The sequence below is a fragment of the Choloepus didactylus genome, chromosome 1 (genome assembly GCF_015220235.1).
Source record: "Choloepus didactylus isolate mChoDid1 chromosome 1, mChoDid1.pri, whole genome shotgun sequence".
NCBI classification, from domain to species: domain Eukaryota; kingdom Metazoa; phylum Chordata; class Mammalia; order Pilosa; family Megalonychidae; genus Choloepus; species Choloepus didactylus.
The window spans coordinates 85,361,566-85,382,837 of NC_051307.1; the positions used below are offsets into that span (position 1 = coordinate 85,361,566).

Genomic DNA, 21,272 nt, shown 5'->3' on the forward strand with positions numbered 1-21,272 from the left:
CTGTCACTGAGAGACAGACAGAAGTTGGAAGGAAGGAGGGACCTTAAAGTTTGGGTTGCACTCTTCAGTGGCTCCAGGGGCCAGGCAGGTGTAAGGGGAGAAGACAGCAGCGGGGCTGTGAGACTTGGTGGCTAAAGGGAACGTGTTCATGGGGGCAGCGACGACTCAGCTCCAGCTGGCCCTTGCCATGTGGGAATGCACTGGTGGAGTATTACCAGATCTTCCATTTTCACAAGAGAAGCCAGAAATCCAGATTTCTTATGTGAAATCTCTTAATTCTTTAATGTTGGCAATTAATTTTTTAAAATTTTAAAGCTTGGCATGAGCCAAACCAAATACATCTGTGGGCCAGATTCCTCAGGCCAGCCCAAGTTGTGACCTCTGAACCAGAGAAGGGCAAGGGTCAAAGTTCATAAAGTGTCATGGTGATACATAGGGAGATGAGTGACTGTAAAGGAATTCAGTAACTAAAATACTATAAATAAAGCTTTTGCCAGCAATCTGAGCTGTATGAATGTCCCTACCCTACAAACCTATGTACTTATTTGAACTTACACAGGGAATTTACTCTAATCCTCAAATGGTTAAATCACAAGAATTTGAGTGCTTACTGTGTGCTGAGTACACAGAAGTCAAGGAATTTCAAATGTTGCTGAAGAAGTAAAAACACGCCCTCCTGAAGCAACTTTAGACAAAATATGAAATAGTCTGGGAGACTGCTTTCTCCATATTTTGCTAGAATATCAGAGGTGTCTCAAATCACTTCCGTTTAGCAATCTTTTGCAATACCGCTCTTGTGTGGTGTGTGAACTTGAATCTGTAACCAGAAATCTGACTTTCTGAAGAGGGGTTACAAAGCTCCAGCCTCTCATTGCCCAGGAGTATCCTTACCCCAGCGTGGGAGGGGAGTTAGCTGGGGTTGGGGTCCCGGGCTGCAGGCGAGGTGAGCGGGAGTGGCCCCAGAAACACCGCTCCCCGTCACGTTTCTCCGCTGAAGTGCCCGTCTTTGTTTCTGTCATTACTATTTGTTTGTGTAGGAAAAAGGCAGGCACCAAAATAGAAAGTGTCAAAGACAGGATGACAACGAAGATAAAAACAAGACGTAACTTTTCTTTAAGCCCCACCTAGCACCCTCGGTCCTGAAAGCAAGCGCACCCCTTCCTGCTCTCTTCAAGGAGAAGAGCTGCTGGGGCAGGAAGCGGCGGCCCCGGCTGCGGGTCCTCCGAGGAGAGCGGCGATTTCCTCCCGAGCCGCCCAGTTACCTCCGGAGCCGCAGAACAGCTCTCCGAAAAGCGCGTTCTCTCCCCCACCCAGCGCTCCCCAACCCACCCACCTACTTCCTCCGGCTCGACACACACACAAGCACAGAGCTGCCAAAAATTTCCACCCTCCGCCCCTCTGCCTAGCTAACTTCCTTCCAGCATTTCCTGAGCTGGATGAGCCTAGGATTTGTAAGACAGGAAAAAAAGGAAGGCGTGAGGGCGGGCAGGAGAGACAGGATGCTTGCTTTTCACTTTACCAAAGCCGTCTGAAGGCAAGACAGCGGGCCCCGGGGAGCGGATCCCGAGCAGCCCCCGAGGCGGTCTCCTCGCTCCCGTCCTCGGGTGAGCACTGAGGCTGAGAGGAGAGCTCTCCCCTCGCTCCGAAGCCGAGGAAGACCCCCGAGGACACAGCAGAGCCCGTGAAAGTCCCTGCGACTCCAAGCGAGGACGTGACACTCCCGAGCCAGCCGAGCCGCCGCTGCCAGCTCCGCGCGGCCTCCGGCACCGCGGCCCTGGAGGAGCGCGGGCGGACCCCAGGCTCTGCTCGCTCGGCCGCCGGCGGAGGGGCCGAGCGCCCCGCGGGCTTCGTGCGCGTTGCCCGGGTCCCAGGTTCTTCCCGACGCCGATGCGGCCCCCCAGAGCCGCGCTCCAGCCAGTGATCTAACCCAGAGACCATCCTAGCGCGGTGCCAAGCAGAGGGGAGGGGAGACGGAGGGGCACCCTCTTTGGGACTAACTCATGAAGAACAAGGGTGCCAAGCAGAAGCTGAAACGAAAGGGAGCTGCCAGTGCGTTTGGCTGTGACCTGACGGAATATCTGGAAAACTCTGGACAGGATGGTAATACGCCTTTGCCTTTTTTTTTTTTTTTTTTTTCCCCTTCTGGTTTGCGGGAGAGATGGACTCTCCTGGGGTGTGTTAGAGTCAGCTCACGAGTTAATGTGTTACAGGCCTGTGCGTTCATTGTACTTAAAAAGAAGAGTATGTGTGGTTCTTAAGGTGCGCGGCACTGCCGCGACGTGCAGAGGCTGTGTCAGTCGTTCCGTTGGTCTCACACAAGCCGTTAATGGGCGGTGCTGCTACAAGTTTAGCTCTTTCTGGGGTGGAGGTGGGAGCTGGAGAGGTCCTGATCCTAAACTTTGGATGTTGGAGGGGAGGAGTGGGGGAAGACAATGTGGGATGGTGATCTGTGAGCTTTCCTGGGCACATATTTAGGGCCACCTTAGGTGTCCCTCCCGGGCTCCAATTTCATCCGCGCACATCTGTGGATGTGCTGGAAGGCAGTGGGGGTGGTGGGGGTGGGGGACTCTGGCTGGGGGAGTGGTTGAACACATTTTCTGAATTTCTGAACTGATGCCAAATATATATGGTACCTCCTTCCCTGTCCCCCCGCCCCCCCCCCCCACACACTTCTGCCTCTCTTCCCAGCCCCCTTTCCTCCTCTTGGCTTTCAGATTAGCATTTGGTGTGTCAGACAAGAGGAGTGTTGTAAAAAGGTCAGAGGGCTTCGAATTTAAAATAGTTTGGGGTATGTATATGAAAAGGAGAGCATTTCTGTTTTCAAGGTCAGACAGAAAAGAGAGAGAAATCCAGGAAAGCAGAGACCATTTAAACACTTACTGGGGGAGGGGGAAGGAAAACAATCTAGAACACAATAACAGCATTTGAGGTTAGAAGTTTTAATCATAGGAAAGTTGGCAAAATTGAGCATTAAATGACTCCCTTTGTAAGGTTGACTGGCCCTGTGCTTATTCACTACAAAAAAGGCCTTATCTTCAAAACTTTCAGTGCAAGAGAAAAGAGTCCACTGTATGTGCCAGGTGTTTATACACAGATAGATATGACAAAGGGGGAAATTTAAGTGCTGTTTAACTGTGCAGAATAATTCTGCCTCCAGGAAAATCATCTCAAAAACTACTTGATTAGTCCATATCAAATGCATCTTAGAACACTGCAGTGCTTTTGTTTCACTTCCGTTTTTTTAAAGACTCAGCACCACCTAGTAATTTGCAATCGTGTGATATTCCTGTGGTATTCTAGAGTTCAGAGTCAGCTGTGTCATTAGGACAAATGGCTTAGTATTTTAGAGCTTGGGGGACCACAGCTTCAAAACGACCTCTTTTGAAATTGAGGCATAACTGAGTCAACTTATTTAATCCTCACCAACAGCCTTGAAAGGTAGATATGGAAGAAAATCTCATGGATTGTTTTTTTTTTTTTAAATCTGGGAGCACTTCAAGTATGAATACTTAACCACTACCCTTGGAAGTTCAGAATGAAATGCTTCCCTCGACTCAGTTTTGCAGAGACCCTCAGGTTAAGTCCAGGTACACTGTGACCATCCCTGGATGCCACCTTTCACCGCTTGGGTGTTATTCTGTGCTCTCCTCCAGGGCTGCGAGAGTTGCAGTGGGTGCTTGCCAGCCCTGTCCCATGCCTATAAGATCATAGATCTCAGAATGCTGGGGAGCCCCGAGGTTCTGTGAAGATACCGCAAAGGCAGCCTTAGGTATCGCTTTGTTCACCTGCTTAATGTTTGCAGTTCTGTGTAAGTTTCATTTGGGGGAAAAAAAAGGGAAGGAGCTATTGCTTAAGGAAACATTTGAAAGCCAGTGCCCCGTTATTCCTGGCCCTGGGTAGGAGGAAAAGCAGCACAGAGAGGTAAGTTGGCCTTCCTTAGTTCATGGTGTTAATCGTGAAGGATACTGCACGCCCTGGCCTGTGACTCTCCCCTCTCCTCCAGGCTCCCTGGCTAGGCCAACATTCTACTCTAATGATTTTTTTTTCCCTAAATTGAAAGCAGACAGTCCTGCCACAGAATCAGCAAAGTTTCAAGGCTGAACATACCTGAATAGGCCTTGAAATGAAAGAAAACTGAACCCCTTAATGATCCTCCCAACCCTCATTATGCCACATGGAAATTAGGCGTACATAATAAGCAGCTCATATACATGCGAGTAATTAGGACTTTTACCCCACAGCTAAAACAAATTGGATAGTTTTCTCTTATTTTTGTTATAGTGTAGCATCAATAAACAAAGCCAGGGCTGCAGTTTCCTCTAAAACAATGTATCCTTTTCATGAATTTTCTGAAACATGTATTGATTAATAGAGAAGTCCTGGATTCTGTCCCTAGGAAGCAAAAATTGATCTGAGCACTGCCCCTTTGCCCATCACCTTGGAAATCAGCACAGAATCCTAAGGGTGGCCAGTTAGCCTAGTAACTAGGAGCTGGGAAGCTGGGGAGAGCCTCACAAGACTGACATCATGGTTATTGCACTTGAGGGGTTCAGGGACAGATGAAAGACCTGGGTAGAAAAATGATTCAGATCGTGGAGCATAGGGCATCAGGAAGGAGCAGAGATGTGGGGAAGCAAAGAGCCCTAGTTCTTGGACAGGGAAGGAAAGACCTGATCTGGAGTGGAGGGCAAAGCTGGTGACAATTAGTTGTGCTCAGGCCACCTGAAAGGGGGAAGCTCCACCCCTGAGGGGGAACCCTGGGCAGACAGAGGCTTAGCATGTCATTCACTTCTGTAATTTGCTGAGGCCCAGCTCTGCAACCTTCAGTTGGACAAATCTGGTGGAGCCAGGCGTGCAGGTGGCAAATAGATGTGTAGCTTAGAGCAGACATTGCTCGGGGCCAATTGTCCATAATCTTTAGGAGGCTGAAGGAAAACAGGAACCCTTTCCTTTAGAAAAATGCATACACAAAAGCTATGCATACACTTTCTATGGTCATCCACAGAGAGGCCACTTGCAGATCCTGCTTTGATTGTACCCAGCTGCACATAGGCATGATATGAAGGGTCCATTTCCCTCTTCAGCTTCTCCAGGCTGGTAAGAACACCCAAGAATGACATGAAGTTGCTCCTGGCAGAGTTGGCGGGAACCTCTTAACCTCCAGCACAGTGGCTGCTGCTCCCCAACCCCCAGTTCTCCCCTGGGAACCAGACAACTTTCTCTTCCTGTCTGGAATAGAGAGAATATCATCCCCTTCCTACTACTGATGCTGAAAATAGTCAAGGTTTCTTTTTCTTCTTTTTGACTGCTGAATACAAAGGCCCTTGCCTGCAGCCGTGTAATGAAAACCACATCATTTTGTTGCCTGTGATTGGCAGGTCTGTGAGGCCAGGGTATTTCCATGAATATTTCTTACCTCTCCCCTAGGAGCCAAGTAGGACTTCCAAGTGTGCTTGGAGATGCTGGGGCCAGCAGTCAAGAGACAAGTTAGAGAGTTAGCAAGAAAATGAACTTCTTCCTTTGTCCTGCCCCCACTTTAAGGATTAAGGAAGTGCTCGCTCTTCTGAACAATCTTGGTCCTTTCACCCATTCCCTGGAAAAAGTGATACTGCTCTGGCCCAGTGGTTCTCCATTCTGGCTGCACATTGGAATCACCTGGGGAGCATTAAAAAGAAAGCTGATGCCCAGGCCTCTTCTCAGACCAATTAAATAAGAATCTCTTGGTACCCATGCATGGGTGTGTTTTAAAAGCTCCCCGATGGTTGTGATACACAGGCAGGGTTGAGAAACCACTGCAGGGCCTTACAGACCAACTGCCCCCTGGATAAGCAGCCTTGACCCCTCAGAGTGCACTCTCTGAAGGTCCAGTGAGAACTACGAGCCTTTTTATTCCTGAATATTTTTTTTTTGTAGTTCTCATTAGGCTAAATATACATTAGCCTAAGGGATGTGAACAGCCCTACAGAAACCAATGGCCCAATTAAACTCTGAAGTCAGCTGTCATGACTGAAGGGAAAGCTGAAGGAGAAAATGTGAAAGTTTTTATCTCCAATTAATAGACAACAGGATGCCCAGATGTGGCCCTCTCTCTCTACCTAAGCCAACTTGAAAGGTGAAATCACTACCCTCCCCACTACGTGGGATCAGACACCCAGGGGAGTGAATCTCCCTGGCAACGTGGAATATGACTCCCGGGGAGGAATGTAGACCCGGCATCATGGGATGGAGGACATCTTCTTGACCAAAAGGTGGATGTGAAAGGAAATGAAATAAGCTTCAGGGGCAGAGAGATTCCAAAAGGAGCCGAGAGGTCACTCTGGTGGGCACTCTTATGCACAATTTAGACAACCCTTTTTATGTTCTAATGAATTGGGGTGGCTGGTGGTGGATACCTGAATCTATCAAACTACAACCCAGAACCCATGAATCTCAAAGACAATTGTATAAAAATGTAGCTTATGAGGGGTGACAATGGAATTGGGAAAGCCATAAGGACCACACTCCCCTTTGTCTAGTTTATGGATGGATGAGTAGAAAAATAGGGGAAGGAAACAAACAAACAAAGGCACCCAGTGTTCTTTTTTACTTTAATTGCTCTTTTTCACTTTAATTATTATTCTTGTTATTATTGTGTGTGTGCTAATGAAGGTGTCAGGGATTGGTTTAGGTGATGAATGTACAACTATGTAATGGTACTGTGAACAATCGAATGTACGATTTGTTTTGTATGACTGCGTGGTATGTGAATATATCTCAATAAAATGAAGATTTAAAATTAAAAAAAAATAGACAACAGGAGCAAAAACTTGGTGAGGAAGGTAAATATTTTTCTGTTCAAGATGAGAGTTGACATTGAATGGAGAAAGAGAGCAGGGGCTCTCTCTTTGGCTTAGCTGTTTCCTTCCCAGTATCTTGCCTGGCACATCATTATCACATTTTGCCTGGCTAATTCTGCATCCTTCTAGCCTCAGCTTCTTCTGGAAACATTCCCTGATCCTCCCAAGTCAGGTTCCCCTGTTAGGGGCTCCCATTAGGAGCTCTGGAAACTTACTCCCCAGGATAGAATCTCAACTTTCCCTGTTCCCAGCTGAGTGACCTGGAGCAAGTAACTTACCCTCTCTGAGCCTCAGTTTCCTCGCTTGTGAAATGGGGATAGTAGGGTTGATGTGAAGATTAAATGAGTTAATATGGGCAAAACATTTAGCAAAGGGCATGCACATGATGACCTAGAAATATAGCTATTATTATTATAACACCTTGGACTTGCCCTAGTAATAACCACCTGCAATCCATGAATGAAGGGATGGATGAAGTCTCCAATGAAATGAGCTGACCAAGAGTAAACGATCACAGTTAGATGGACGCTAATTGATAACCAAGAAGGGTGGGAATTGGATTGCTTGCCCAGCTAAATGGAGAGTGCAGTTTGTGTAATGATTTCCCAGAGTCGCTTAGGAATGGACCATCAGTGTAGAATGACAGATGAGCAAAATGTCAATCTGAAACTAAAGGACCCTCCAGAAGGCCTGAGGAAGATGTACCAGCCACTCCTGGACTAACAGGGAACTCAAAGAGAAATCAGGTCCTAGAAGTGGAGTTTATGGAGCCAGAACAACAACCCCATGGGCTTGAGTTTAGATGGGCATCCCCACAGCTGATCTCCTGGAAGAAATAGGAAGAAACTAAAGAGGAAAATTAAGGCTTTAAACACTGAAGCTAACCAACTGGATAACGTGACACCAAATTGTAACTTTTTATAGTCTGGATATGACAAACAGCCCCAAGCATAGCTACTTCCACCTACCCATATCCCTCCCTTCTCCCCACTCTCCAGACACTGGAAGAGTCCCTTGACCACAGGGACAGCCTCACCCTTCCTCCTCTTCTCCTCACCCCCACTGGCAGCCAACCAGAGGCCACCCAGCCTCAGGAGGCTCAGCAGTTGAGGTTGCCAAGGAAGCCCACTCCCCAGATAATCCAACTCTACCCTGGAGCCATGAGAACCATCTGCTAGGGCAGGAAGGAGCTGGAAGCCATGCCTTTATGCTGGAGCAGAGAGAAACACATTGAAACTAGGAACATATTTTCTCACAGACAATAGTATAAGTGATGGGCAAGCTCTCCAATGACATTAGAGCTGTAGTTTCTGGTATATTCTTTCTTCTTTTTCCTCTTCCTCCTCCTCCACCTTCTGCTCTTTCTTCCTCTTCCTTCCTCTTCCTCCTTCTTCTCCCCTTTATCCTTTTCGTACCTGTAGGCTAGTCTGATGACCTTTTCTGGAGCGTGAACAACTGGGTGAGGGGACGTGCCTTCTGAATTCCAGAAGTTGTTTGACCAAGACCATTCTGGAGCACTTGCAGAGGCCTGTTTGTCCTGTGACTCTCCTCACTGAAGGAAGGTTTCTTGGGATTTTGTGGCTGTGTGTGTGGCTGTGTGTGTGGCTGTGCAGAAGTGGGTAGAAGATGGGGGTGGAGCTGAAAGTTCCAGGACTCAGTCTGGCGATAAGAACTTTGTCTTACTTGTTGCCTTGCCAGTATCCTGCCTGGCACATCATTACACTTCCCCTGGCTAATTCCTCATCCTTTCCACCTTCTCCATTAGATGTTCTGGCGAAATATTTCTGGAACAAAGTGGTAATAGATTCTTCTGGTTGAGACTTCTAGGAGCTCATAGCCTCCAGAACAGACTGATCAAACTGAGCTACCTGTCTGCCCTGGCTCCTGGGCCCCAGGACTCTACTTTTCTCCATGTGGTTCCTTCAGACCAGTTACGAGGCCCAGGAACAAGGAGCTAGTTTTTTGCTGTTGTTGCTTCTTGTACCCATTGCTTGTCATGCAGTTAAGCCAATGTGGCATTTTCCCACTTATCCCTCCCCTTCAAATCAATTTTCTTTTTCCTTATGCATGGCCCACCCAGTTCTCTGTGCTCCAACACAAATGCCACACTTGAGTTTATCTAGCCTTGGTGCTCCTCCCTCAAAGGTCTGGCTTCAGGTGTTGACTGAAGTGAGGCCACAGCCTGATGGAACTTCAGGGGTCTAGCATCCCTTGTCCCTCTAATCCATGCCTCTCCCCCACCCCTAACCCTAGGATGCTATTTCAGTTAAGGCTTAACCAAGAACCCCTGGGAGGAAAAACACCAGCTGCTGTTCAGAGGAGAGTAAATATTCATGTTAGATTTTTTTTCTAAAAGCAAGTTTTGATAGCAAAAGATGAGGACATCAGGTTCCTGCATGGCTGAAGGGAGGAGGAGGAAGGCGAGGTCTTTAGGAGAGAAAGGACTCAGAAAGGAAGGCTTGAATCACCAATCAGTCCTTGTTGATTATTTTTCTTGGTGGTAAGAGCTATTGTTTATGTTAATTGCTTATTAGGCACCAGTCATTTTACTCATACAAAGTAATATTTTCAACATCTATAAGAATTGGGCATTTTTATCCCATTTTACAGAGAGAAAACAGAGGTTCAAGAAGTTAAATCACTTAGGAAAGGCAGAATTTCAATTCACATTTGTCCAGCTTCCAAGGCCATGGTTATAGACGAGCATAGTTCATAATTTGGCATTTATTTTACAATTTTGCCACTTCTCCCAAATAAACAATAAAAAACAGCTTTTTGTCTCTTTGCTTTTTCTTCCTCCTCCTTCTGTTACCAAGCAAAGGCCCAAGGTTTCACCCGACTTAGACCATTAACAGAAATAATAACTTACATTTGCAGAACATTTCACCCTCTGCAAGGTTCTTTTCACACACACCTATCCAAACCTACCCAGCTTTCAATTCCAACTAAGCCCCACCTTTTCCTCCAATACCCCTCCCTGCCCCAATTGCAGCCACAATAATCTTTTCCTCTTGGAACACCCACTGCCTTAGGGTCAGAGGCACACAATTTAGTCTTAATTCTGTGCCTTTTCTGCTCTAAAGCTTTGTGTATGCAAGCAGATGGTAAGCTCCACTGGAGACCAGTCCCCTTGCGCGGTGCTCACTGATTTGGCAGCTCGCATGCCCATCTCAGGATGAGCTTGTGGCCGATGCACAGCAGTTGATTGATTGACCCTATTTCCTGCTTCAGGAAACAAGACTTCGAGCCCTTCTAGGAAGTTCAGGACTGGGGACATTGCTGATGTGCTGGATTATCAGGAGTCCAAGATTCTTTAAAGTTCCCACAGGGATTCAGAGCTACTCCCGGATAGAAACTGGCCCAGACTTTGTACAGAACTCCCCAGAAACACTGCCTTTTCCTAGTGCCTCGCTCCTTGGTATGAACCACATTCTTGGCAGGGCCCCAGAACCAACTGAGTTTCTGGAATGGAGTCTCAGGCTCTCTTTGTTCTAGTTCAAGCTTGGCTGATGCATACCAGGCCCTGGTACCACACCCGTGGCCCAATGCTGCCCTCGAAGGCCTTTGGCGGCCCCCTCCCCACCATCCCCAGAGGGAGAGGGGTAAATATCACTCTCCACTCCCACCCCACCCCCCAAAAAGCAAAATATATACCAGTTCTCACCGTTACAGACATCAGAAAATAGTTTGACTTATAAACTAGGATTCGGGCAAATCATAAATAAGTCTGTAGCCTTACTAAAACACAGTTGAGGTAATTTGTGTGAGGATGCATATTTTGTTCCCTGGCTCTTTTGGTTTTAACCAGAAACCATCTTGTATTGGGTTTCCCATTCAGGGCAATAAGTATGTAATGGGACTCTAATATACTAGGCACTGCTAGGTTTACAAGGAGGCTCCCAAGTTGTTCTCAGCCTAGTGGGGGCGTCAGACAGGAAAACAATGTAAAGAAATACAAAGAAGAATGGAATGAGGCCCCTAGTGAATGTGCAAACAGGAGACATTAACATGTGAGGCAGCTGAGTGAAGGACCCCCAGAGAGCGGGATGTTTGTAGTGGGGAAAATTGATAAAATGATAGACTAAACATCATCTGACTGGGGGGGTGTGATGGAGCTAGGGGAAGACGAGGGCTTGGTTTCTAGAGGTAGGAAACCATGTGGTTCTGCCTGGCACTGGGAACTAGTCACATTCTCCTGCACCCTGCAGCAGAAGATGCTTGAACTCTGGGAAAGTCAGTTGTGAGTGACTTACAGTGGCCAACCGGGGGTGGCGGTGGGACTGGGGCTGGGGCTGGGGCTGACAGAGCCTTTTTACCATGGCAGGGGCCTCAGGATAGAGATCGGCTGATAATAACAAAAGTGGCAATCTGTTAGGATGGTCGTGGCTGTGTCTGCACCCTGCCCTAAGGGCAGAAGAATCGGGGAGACTGTTTAACAAAAGATAAAACATAAAAATGATTATCGACTGACTGCTCTAATTGTTTCTTGATTAAATCTGGCTGTATGGCAAAATGTCCAACCTCTAGCCCTTCCCACTGTATGGAAAGTTCTGTTTTTGTCCCCATTTTATAAGTGATGATCCAGCTCAGAGAGGTTAAGTAGCTTGCCCAAAGTCACCCAGCCAGGAAGTGGAAGAAGCAGGATTCAAACACATCTGTCTGACACAAATTCCCCTTCCATTGCTTTGTCTCTTCTACACTTCAACAGCCACAGCTATGCTGGCAGTAATTCAGGGTCTGATTTGCAGAGTTCCATTTTGCCAAGGTGATAAGTTCAGTAGGATTAGTTAGACTTTAATAAAACTTCTGGCAATGGATTTCCCATCCCTATTTTTTTCAGAGGGAAACATTTAGGTTCCAAATGGCAGGACTAAACAGAGAACCTGCCCTGTTACCGTAAGTAGCCCTTCTACCACTTCTTTCCCATCTGTTTCCTGCATGCTGAGTATTATTGGGAAACAATGATGTCAACTCTTCCATATAAATCTACATCTCCCGGCTCACCCCTTCCCTACAATGCATATTTTTATTCCTCTTTCTGGCTTTTGTCTTGCAGTTCTGTTCTTTAAGGACTCACGGTTATGGAAGTCAATTGTTGGCTTTCTCTTACAGAGGTTTTAGCTATTTAAGCTTCATTGTGGCCTTCAAAGTGCATATGCTTTTTTGGGTCCATATTTGGAAAATCCTTTGTTCTTCGGCTAATAGCCAGAACGTGGGCCTGTTGCTAATGCAGGGGAGCCATTTTGCCTTCAAAAAGCAAAGCTAGATGTGTTTCTTGGATCAGGCTCAGAGCTGAGGACACATACCCTGTTTGGGGGTGTCAGGGGCTACATTAAAGCTGTTTGGCCCTGGGCATGAGCTTTTGCTGAAGATCAGAAAAATATACCCATCAAATTATCCCGCAAGCCTTTCCCCACACCCCAAGCCTGACTTCCAGTGGGGGCATGGTTTTTGAGTTCCCCCTTCTTTACTGTCCCCAAAGACAATTTGGTTTCAGATTGAAAGAGAGGCTTCTCCGGAGGAATGTGGGTTTTGAATTGTGGGTCTAAGAATTCTGGATCTCTCTTATGCCTATGACTGAGAACTGATAAAATGTGGATTCCAAGGTCTCATCCTCATAGATTTGCTTCGGTAAGTGTGGGGAAGGGCACATTTTCCAGACGTGCTCCAGATGATTCTGATACCTGTGGTCCACCAGTCTCACTTTGCGAAAACAGTGACTTAGCATACAGAAAGAAGCAGCTAAGTGAAACCACGTGATTTTTATTTTCCTCATTATTCTTTTTATACTGTCCAAATTTTCAACAGTGACCATGTATTTTTACTTTTGAAATTGGAAAAACTAGGAAAGGGATGTCATAGTTCACTGAAGTTTCATTGAATTTTTTCATAAAGTCCTTTTGTTTTAAACCTTATTTTATGGAAAAAAATCTTTATAAAATCTGTTGATTTATTTTCCAATGCTTTAATAGATATTGTATAGTAAAATCAGTTAGTACCTCCTTTGAGAAACAGTGTAGGCAGATAGTTAAGCATGTGGCTTTTTTGCTGATAGACTGTCCTGGTTCAAATCCCAGCTCTACCACCTTCTAGGTTTGTGATCATGGACAAGTTACCAAACCTCTCTGTGCCTCGGTTTCCTCATCAGTAAAGTGGGATTATGATAATAATAGTACCTTTCTCACAAGTGCACTGCCTGGAATTTAGTAAACCTTCCATTAAGTGTTACCTATGGTTTTTATTTCTTTGGTGACTGGAAATCTTATCCTGTTGCGGCCTCATTACTCAGAATGTGGTTTCTGAGTAATGCTACAGATGTGGAAGTTGAGGGAGCTGAGAACAAATATGCCAACATCCCCATATATTTCTGAGAATTTATTCTTTAAAACTTCTTTTGTATTCACAAAATTACTTATTTATTTTCCTTGGTTGAATGCATGAACATGCTAGTCTTGAGATTTTTATTTGTTGGTAAATATTTCTAGGGTGGAACTGTGGACCATGGAAAACTTCCCAAGTTTTACACTTCTTTAGTAATCAAAAAAAAAACAAAAAACAAAAAACAAACAAAAAAACATAAAAAAGCAAAAAAAGAAAAAAAAAAGAAAAAAATATTCAAAAAAAAAAAAAAAAAAAACAAACAAACAAAAACTGAAAAGGAAAAAAGTAAGGGTTAAGATTCTAATCCTAGTGATAGCCATCCAGGTTTCTAGTTCCCATCTGTATTTCAGGAGAGTTATACACTTGGCAAATGAGTATGTTTCCATCATTGATGGTGTAGAAGGGGCACTTCCCAAATATGGGTTCATTGCTTGGCAGCTAATAGAAGTCACATCAAACCAGGCTGAAGAGGAAAAGAGGGTTTATTTACACTGGCAGGAGGACAGGGAAGCTTTCCCAAATCAGTCTCCCTGAAGTGACTTTTTAGTTGGCTTTTATACCCATCAGAGACAAACAAAGGTAATCATCTTAGTTAACAGGTAACAGGTCTGGAGAATTTCATTAATTTAGTTATTTTCTATTTCCTTCAGGAACTAGGTGACACCTGTGAAAGGTGCCTCTGGGTGTCTAGGGAGATAGATGAAAAGGGTTTATTCATATCTGGGAGGTCTAGGGACCATAGAAGAGTGCTTATTCAAATCTGGGTGCAGACTTTACATTTACATGCTGCTTCAGACATTTACATATTGCTCCTTTGTGAGAATAAGAGCTTCCATTATAGCTTGCTTCCAGCTTTGAAGGTTACATTTTAAGGCTACTTTACAATTTCCTGCTTGCTTACAGTTTTAAGATTATATTTAGAAAGTCACTGTTACAATGGAACAATGTAAAGCAAAGTTTTAACTGGCCTATAAGACTATTCACATATGCCTCTTTATTTGCTCCATAATTGCATTTTGAAAGTTGACTAAATGAGGTAAATCTGGCTTGAGAATGAATCTAAGAGTGCATTAACAATAGAATAAAATTAGGCTGTATGAACAGAAGTAGAAAGTATGGACCAAGGGGTCCATTCTATACTCTTTATGGGTTGATCACATATGGAGTGTTATGTTCATTTCTGGATGATCCATTTTAAGATGGAAGCTTTACATAGAAGTACATTTAGGAAGGTGATCAGATGATGCAGAATTGTAGGATAAGTGAAGTTGCTGGGAATGTTTATTATAAACATGTAAAGGCTGCTTCAGTTATTGATATGACCATGCTGGCCACTCTAGGCTTTTGTGTTTGCCTTGTGCTACTTTTCTATTGCTGTTGTAACAAATTACTACAAACTTAGTGGCTTAAAACAACAACAATCGTCTGATTGGTTCTGTACGATATAAGTCCAATATGGGTCTCACAGGGCTAAAATCAAGGTATTGGCAAGGGCTGTGTTCCTTTCTGTGGCTCTAGGGGAAAATGCATTCCCTTCTCTTTTCTAGCTTCTAGAAGCCATCCACATTCCTTGGCTTGTGGCACCCTTTCTCCATCTTCAGAGCCAGCAATCTTGCATCTCTCTGACAATTATTCCAAAGTCACATCTTCCTCTGACTATAGTTGGGAAAGGTTCTCCACTTTTAAGGACCCATGTGATTACATTGGGCACACCAGAATAATTCAGGATCAAATCGTCATTTCAAGATCCTTAACTTAATTACATCTGCAATGGCCCTTTGCAGAGAAGGTTATCTATTCTCAGGTTCCAGAGGTTAGAGTGAGGACAACTTTAGAGGGAATTGTTTTGCTTACTATATCCCTGAAAGAGGTTTTCTTGCACAGATGGATGTTAGGACCCAATGACCTTTGAGGTCTTTCCCAATTCCCAGACTTGGTGATTCTGTGATTTTAATCAAATTTAATGTACTATTAAAAGTACTCCTTAAGTTCCATTTCAGGCTGCTTGAAATCAAATGGATATCTAATAAAAGTTTTCAAACAGACATTTTACATAGGTCCTGTGATGTCTGGATCTGTGTAGAACATGTGATTCTACTGAATGAGTTCTACATTTTGTAGAATTGCAAGCTGTAAAGTGCCACTGCATGTCAGGATTATGTGTTCAGTCCTGCCAGAAATGCCAGAATTGTGGCTCCCACCTCCTGCCTGGCCCTATACAACCTTTAGCTCACATGTCTCTGATAACAGCCCCAGGAAGCAGATATTATTAATACCACCAAATTTTAGATAATTAAATAGAGCCTCAGAGAAGTGAAGTGATGTGCTCACGGCCACATAGCTTGTACTTGGCCAAGCCAGGATTCAAACTGAGACCTGTACCATTCCATTGTACCACATGGCCCCTTCCTAACTTACCTTCTCGTAGGGCAGAGGAGACTTTGGAGGCAGCTAGAGAACAATTGATCACAGCTGGTAATGAGTGCCCAGGCTGCACAGGGAGCCCCAGCTCAGTCCTCGGGGGTCAAAGGAACAAAACAGTTAGGGCCTTCATCTGGAAGAGGGTCCAGGAGAGGAACCAGAGGTGCCCCCAGGGAATGCAGTCTCAGGTCACGGGGAGCTTTGCAAAAAAGGAGACCTAGGCCCCAGAAAGCATTCTTAACAAAAGGATCCACCCAAGACCGGGTTTGTTCCCTTGGTGATGAAGAACCACCAGTTAGAGAGCTCCTGGAGTTAGTGAATGCCGTGTTGTATATGCTTGCATGCCCGGAAGGATAAAAGGCGTTTTCGGTCATCGTCATCTCAGTGTGAGTTAGTATCATCAGCTTTCCTTTTCCTAGCCCTAAATTGGAATTAACTGAAGAAATGAACTTTTGAAGATGGACACTCATGAGGTGGGTGGGCTGGCGAGGGTCTGGAATCTGAGCTGAGAGCCTTGATTTCTCTCCCTCTGCCTCCAGTGCCCAGTCCCTCCTCTCCATTCCTAACACCAGGGCATTCCCCAGTTGATCCCTCATCCTCATTCCCAGTATTTCCACCCTACTTTAGACCTTCATGACCTCTCACCTCCAACCACTGTCGTAGTTTCCTAGACTGTCTCCTCTCTTGAGTAGAAAGAAAATGAGCCCCTTGAAGACTGGGGCCATTCTCTAGTCCTCCAAGTGTGAGATGTCTGCAGGGCCCTGCTCCTTCTGGAGGCTCTGGGGGAGAATCCAATTCCTTGCCTTTTTCAGCTTCTGGAGGCTGTCTTCTTTCCTTGGCCTGTGGCCCCATACCATGTCACCTCCGTAGTCACACTGCCTCCTCCTCTCTCACCTCCTGCCTCTCTCTCTCATAAGGACTCTTGTTATAACGTAAAGCCCTTCCGGATAATACAGGATAGTCTCCCCACATCATGATCCTTAACTTGATCACATCTGCAAAGCCCCCTTTGCCAGGTAGGACAACATATTCATAGGTTCCGAGGATTAGGCTGTGGACATCTTTGAGGGACCATTACTCGGTCTACCACAGTCTGTTTTCCCCATAGCACATGGTTGGCTCAATAGATATTAGTAGCTTGAATGAAAGGAGTAGGGTGGTGATCATGGGTGTGGGGGAAGAGATGGACATCAGATGGATATCAGATGCCATGTACTGGCACTGAGCCAGCTGGGGCACAAAGATGAACAGCCAGCAGGAGATGGACACAGCTACAGCTGACTCTCTCTCAAGCCACCTAGGATGTGGGAGACATTAATTCTGACTCAGAGGAGTTGTGTCTTCTGAGATGCATGGACTCTGAGTAGTCTCTGCCTGAAGGGAAGTTATTCCAGACATAGTGATTTTTTTTTCTGCTGTTGTTGTTGCTATGGAGAAAAAACTAGATTTCAGCATAGGAATAAAATTCCTCCAAGTGGAGGGAAAAGGAGGTGCCCTGAGCAACTATAAACCCGAGTTTCAGAGTTGGTCATGTCTATTTATAATTTTAGGAAATTTCATTTCACTCTGTTCTGTGCATGATAACTAGAGGGATATTTAACGTTTCAAATCCACGGTTTATTTGAGGTAAGACATTTTGTAATGTTCCTTCCCACCTGCCTCCTGGCCACACTTCTACTCCATTCCCATCTCTTTCTCCTCCAGCTTTCCCTTATCTTCATCATTTCTTCAGTTGGAGAAACATGGAGCAGAGATTTCCATGCAGTCCCCAGAAACTAGATCCACTGTTGTTACCAATTCAACTCCAAGGTGCCATTTTTGAGCTTGGCCCTTTATGCTGTCATTCCACCAGGAAGGCTGTCCCCACTTTAGATTGGGATTAGGGTCCTCTTCCACCCTCCGAGGGTCCCCTCTGTCCCCATCTGCTGGGAGAAGCCTGGGGTCCCTTGGGGGAGGGCCTCCCTGACCAGGCCAACCTCTTCCCTACCAGATTCCGTAGCTGCAAGAACTCAAAATACTCCAGTCTCTGCTTGTCCAGCTGGCAAGCACTCAAACCATTTTTGTCCCAAGTGACTACAAAGCAGAGGCTCAAAAGGGAGCCAGGCTGGGCTTGATGGTCAGCCTCTGCCTGAAGTACTCCTCCAGACTTTTGTTCCCTCCGGAAAATGACCACTTCCATTATCTTCTCGCTGTGTTAACTCCTCTGGCAACACAAATAGGGTCTTTGCCTCTCTTGACTCCTGAGTGCAATGTCAGGAGGCATGAAAAAAAAATTTCAGGATGTGATTTTAATGAGGAATAAACATGCGCCACAGGTGCAAGCCATCCTCTTGTAAAAAATTACAAAAGTAATTGTAAAAAAAAAATACAAACAATACATTGATTTATGAAGTACAAAGTCCCTTCTCACATCCTTCCAGCCCTACTCATCAGTTACTAGTCTGGGCTGGATTCATCTAGACCGGTTCTATCCAATAAAACTTTCTGAGATGAGGGAATGTACTGTATCTGTACTGTCTGGTAGGGCTATTGAGCACTTGAAATGTGGCTAGTACTACTGAGGAACTGAACTTTTATTTTTAATTAATTTAAGTCTACATAGCCTCACTTGGTTAGTGGCTACTGTGTTGAACAGGGCAGAGACTTTTCTCTGTGCATATACCACAAAACACACGCCGAATGGTTTGCTTTTTTTTCCCCACAAAAGTATGTTCTGAACATAACGGTAGATTTTGGACAGCTGTCTATTTTCGTACTTATAGCTCAGTCTCACTCTCCTTAATCATGATATGGTATTCTGCTGAGTGCATGATTTTTGAAATTTTAATCTTTTATTTTTATTGATGACACATCCCTGTGGTTCAACAATCGAAAGACTCTAAAGGGTAGAGCAAAAAGTCTCCCTCCCACCTCTGTCCCCAGTTTCCCTCTTCCTTCCCCCCAGAAGCAGCCAGTGTCACTTTTCTTGAAAATCTTTCTATAGATATTCTGTGCATATACAAGCTTTTTTTTTTTTTTTACAAAAATACCATAATTTATTTAACCATTTCTGTATGTGTGAATCTTTCCCTTTTTACGAGTCCCTGTAAGTCTTTCCTGATTGTCTAAATACCTACTAATTGAGTAGGTATTTACCTGCATACGTCATGTGAGCCATGCATCATTTGCATTGGTAACTTGACATGTATTGGATATTAATACTGCTTTCCTTTGCTTATTGATGAGGGTAGAATTTGCTACCCTATATACTTCTAATTAAACTTGTTTTCCAGTATCCCTGAGGAAGTCAGGTCAGTCCATATTCTGTCTGTTGGAGGCGAGGCCCTGAGTTAAGGGTGAGGCTGGGTGCAGGGGACAGTTGGAAGCTGTCTGGCCCCACACTGGCATATCCTTGACATTTTGATCGTGGTGCTCTGGCCACAGAGACCCAAGAAGAGCAACAGAAGCAGGTGAAACAGAGGCGGCAGCCTAAACTAGAAAAATATCATGAAGTCGGACATCTATATCGTGGCAGAAACTATAGCCAGAGTATATCTTAAAGTAGAATCTGACAACAGTTATACTCACAGGTCCTTACAGTGGGCAGACAAAAGGAAAATGTCTTGGTAATATCTTGTTGCCAGGGTCACTCACTCTAAACCCTTCAATGGCTCCCTAGTGCCTTCTAGATACACAACTCCACAAATACCAATGAGGTTCACCAGGCCCTTTATGCCTAGATGCCTGCATCTTCTGCAGCCTCAGTGGATACCAGCTCCCCGTCTGAGCATTACCTCTGGCCATACTGAACTTCTTTCAGCTGCTCAGAAGTGCCATGTTTCTCCTGCCTCTCGGTTTCTACACATGCTCTTCGTTTTGTGTAGACCACTCTCCCCATCTCTTTTTCCTCCACTTCTGGCCTTCCCAATTCCCATCCATCTTTCAGGTCTCAACTTGACTTTCTCATCCTCCGGGATGCCTTTCCTGATCCCCTTGCAGAAGGGTTGGGTGCCCTTCCTTTGTGCCTGGTACTGCCTAAACACTGCCCTTATCACATTGAACACCCTGCTCTCATCTTCTTCCCCATCCCTGCCTCATTCTAGACTCCAGGTGACCACAGGTCCACTCTGTAAGATCAGGAACTGAGTTTGTCATTTTATCACTGCTGCCTAGCCTAATGCTCACGAATAGATGTTGAACAAGTGAAGGCATCTGGGGAAGGGCAGTGCAGTCTTGGGTCTGTGTGGCACTGGGACAGGCATGGAGGGGTGTGTTCTGCATGAATATTTTGCACATATGTGTGCATCTGTGATGTGCCTGTGTTGTATCCGATGTTGGAATCTGTGGAGGTGGAGAAGGAATCCACTGGTGGAGGTTCCCAAGAAGAAAGGGACTCTCAGGAGTGGGGATGGGAGCCCCCGGGCTGCTCCCTGTCTGAGATATGAGCATGGAGTTGAGCCTTCATTCTGCAAATAATTGTCCTATGTTCTTAGGCAAATTGTTTCACTCAGTGAACCTCAATTTCCTTGTCTAATAGACAGGAATGAGAATTAGATAATATATGCAAATAGACTTTTTAAACTGTAAATGAATACCAAAATTATCCTGCAGTGCAGATACTTATGCTCAGGAAGGCCTCAATGCCTCCCAAAAGGGTGTATTTACTGATACGCTGTTAATCTGATGCCTCCTTGTAGCTATCACCCACTGCCATTTTGAGAAGGAAATCAGGAGAGTTGTTTTCCCTAACATAACCCTGCTCCCTACTCTTCTGCCTCCTCCCAGACCTGCCAGTTTCAGCCGTCTTCTACCAAAAGAGACTCCTCAGGGCCTTGACATACGTAATCCAGGGGCAGAGCTGCTGGTCCCCATGGGAGACCCTTTCACAAACTGCCAGGATTTTCCTGTGTCAAGGTCAGCACAGAGATAAAAGACCTAGAAGCAAATGTGTCATTTTAGAGCTGAAAGAATCTTAGGAAAGGTCTATCCAACCCTCTCACAAAACACATGGACAACCCGAGGCCCTGGAGGGTAGAATAATTTGCCTGAGAATATGCAGCTGGTCAATGGCATTTGTCTGCCAGACAGTGTTGCCAGAAATGATAGGTCAGTGTGTTTCTCAGAATCATCCAGTATCAGGGTCCCTGAAAGAGAGAGAGAAAAGAGGCTCAGGTAAAGGCACATCAAGCTACCTGACAACTTGAGTAAAACATCCATTATTTTACAGCTAGTTAAAAGGATGACATATTTAATGACATAAAAAGATGTCCAACGACATACTAAGTTAACAAAAAAGCACACACAACATAATTCCATTTTGAGGGTAACTAGATATGTGTGTGAGAAAAAGTCTGGAGGAGTAGACTCAAAAATGTTAACAATGGCTTTCTCTGGATGGATGCTTGTCTCTTTCCTCTGCATAGTTTCCTGTGCTGTCTGAATATTTCTTTAATGATGAATATGTGTAATGTTTATACTTTGAAAAAAACAAGGGCATTTTCATTTTGTAAAAGCATACATATTCCCAAGATTATTCTGAATTTCTATGCTCTGATTTTGTTTCATCAAACAACTTTGTCATCTGCAGTTTTCTCTCCTGAGTGAGGCCCCCTCCTATCCAGAGCCTAGACCCAATTTGGGAGCTGAGGTGAGCTC

The 21,272-nt window shown here is 45.1% G+C and overlaps 1 protein-coding gene across 1 annotated transcript in view; it reads left to right on the plus strand.

Moving 5' to 3' along the window:
- Window positions 1-876: 876 nt before the first annotated feature.
- ARHGAP31 (Rho GTPase activating protein 31) overlaps window positions 877-21,272 on the plus strand; it is a 133,221-nt gene continuing 112,825 nt past the window's right edge. Inside the window, exon 1 of the mRNA XM_037835983.1 lies at window positions 877-2,100. Coding sequence (XP_037691911.1) covers window positions 2,001-2,100 — 100 coding nt within the window. The 5' untranslated portion in view covers window positions 877-2,000. The remainder of the gene's footprint in view (window positions 2,101-21,272) is intronic.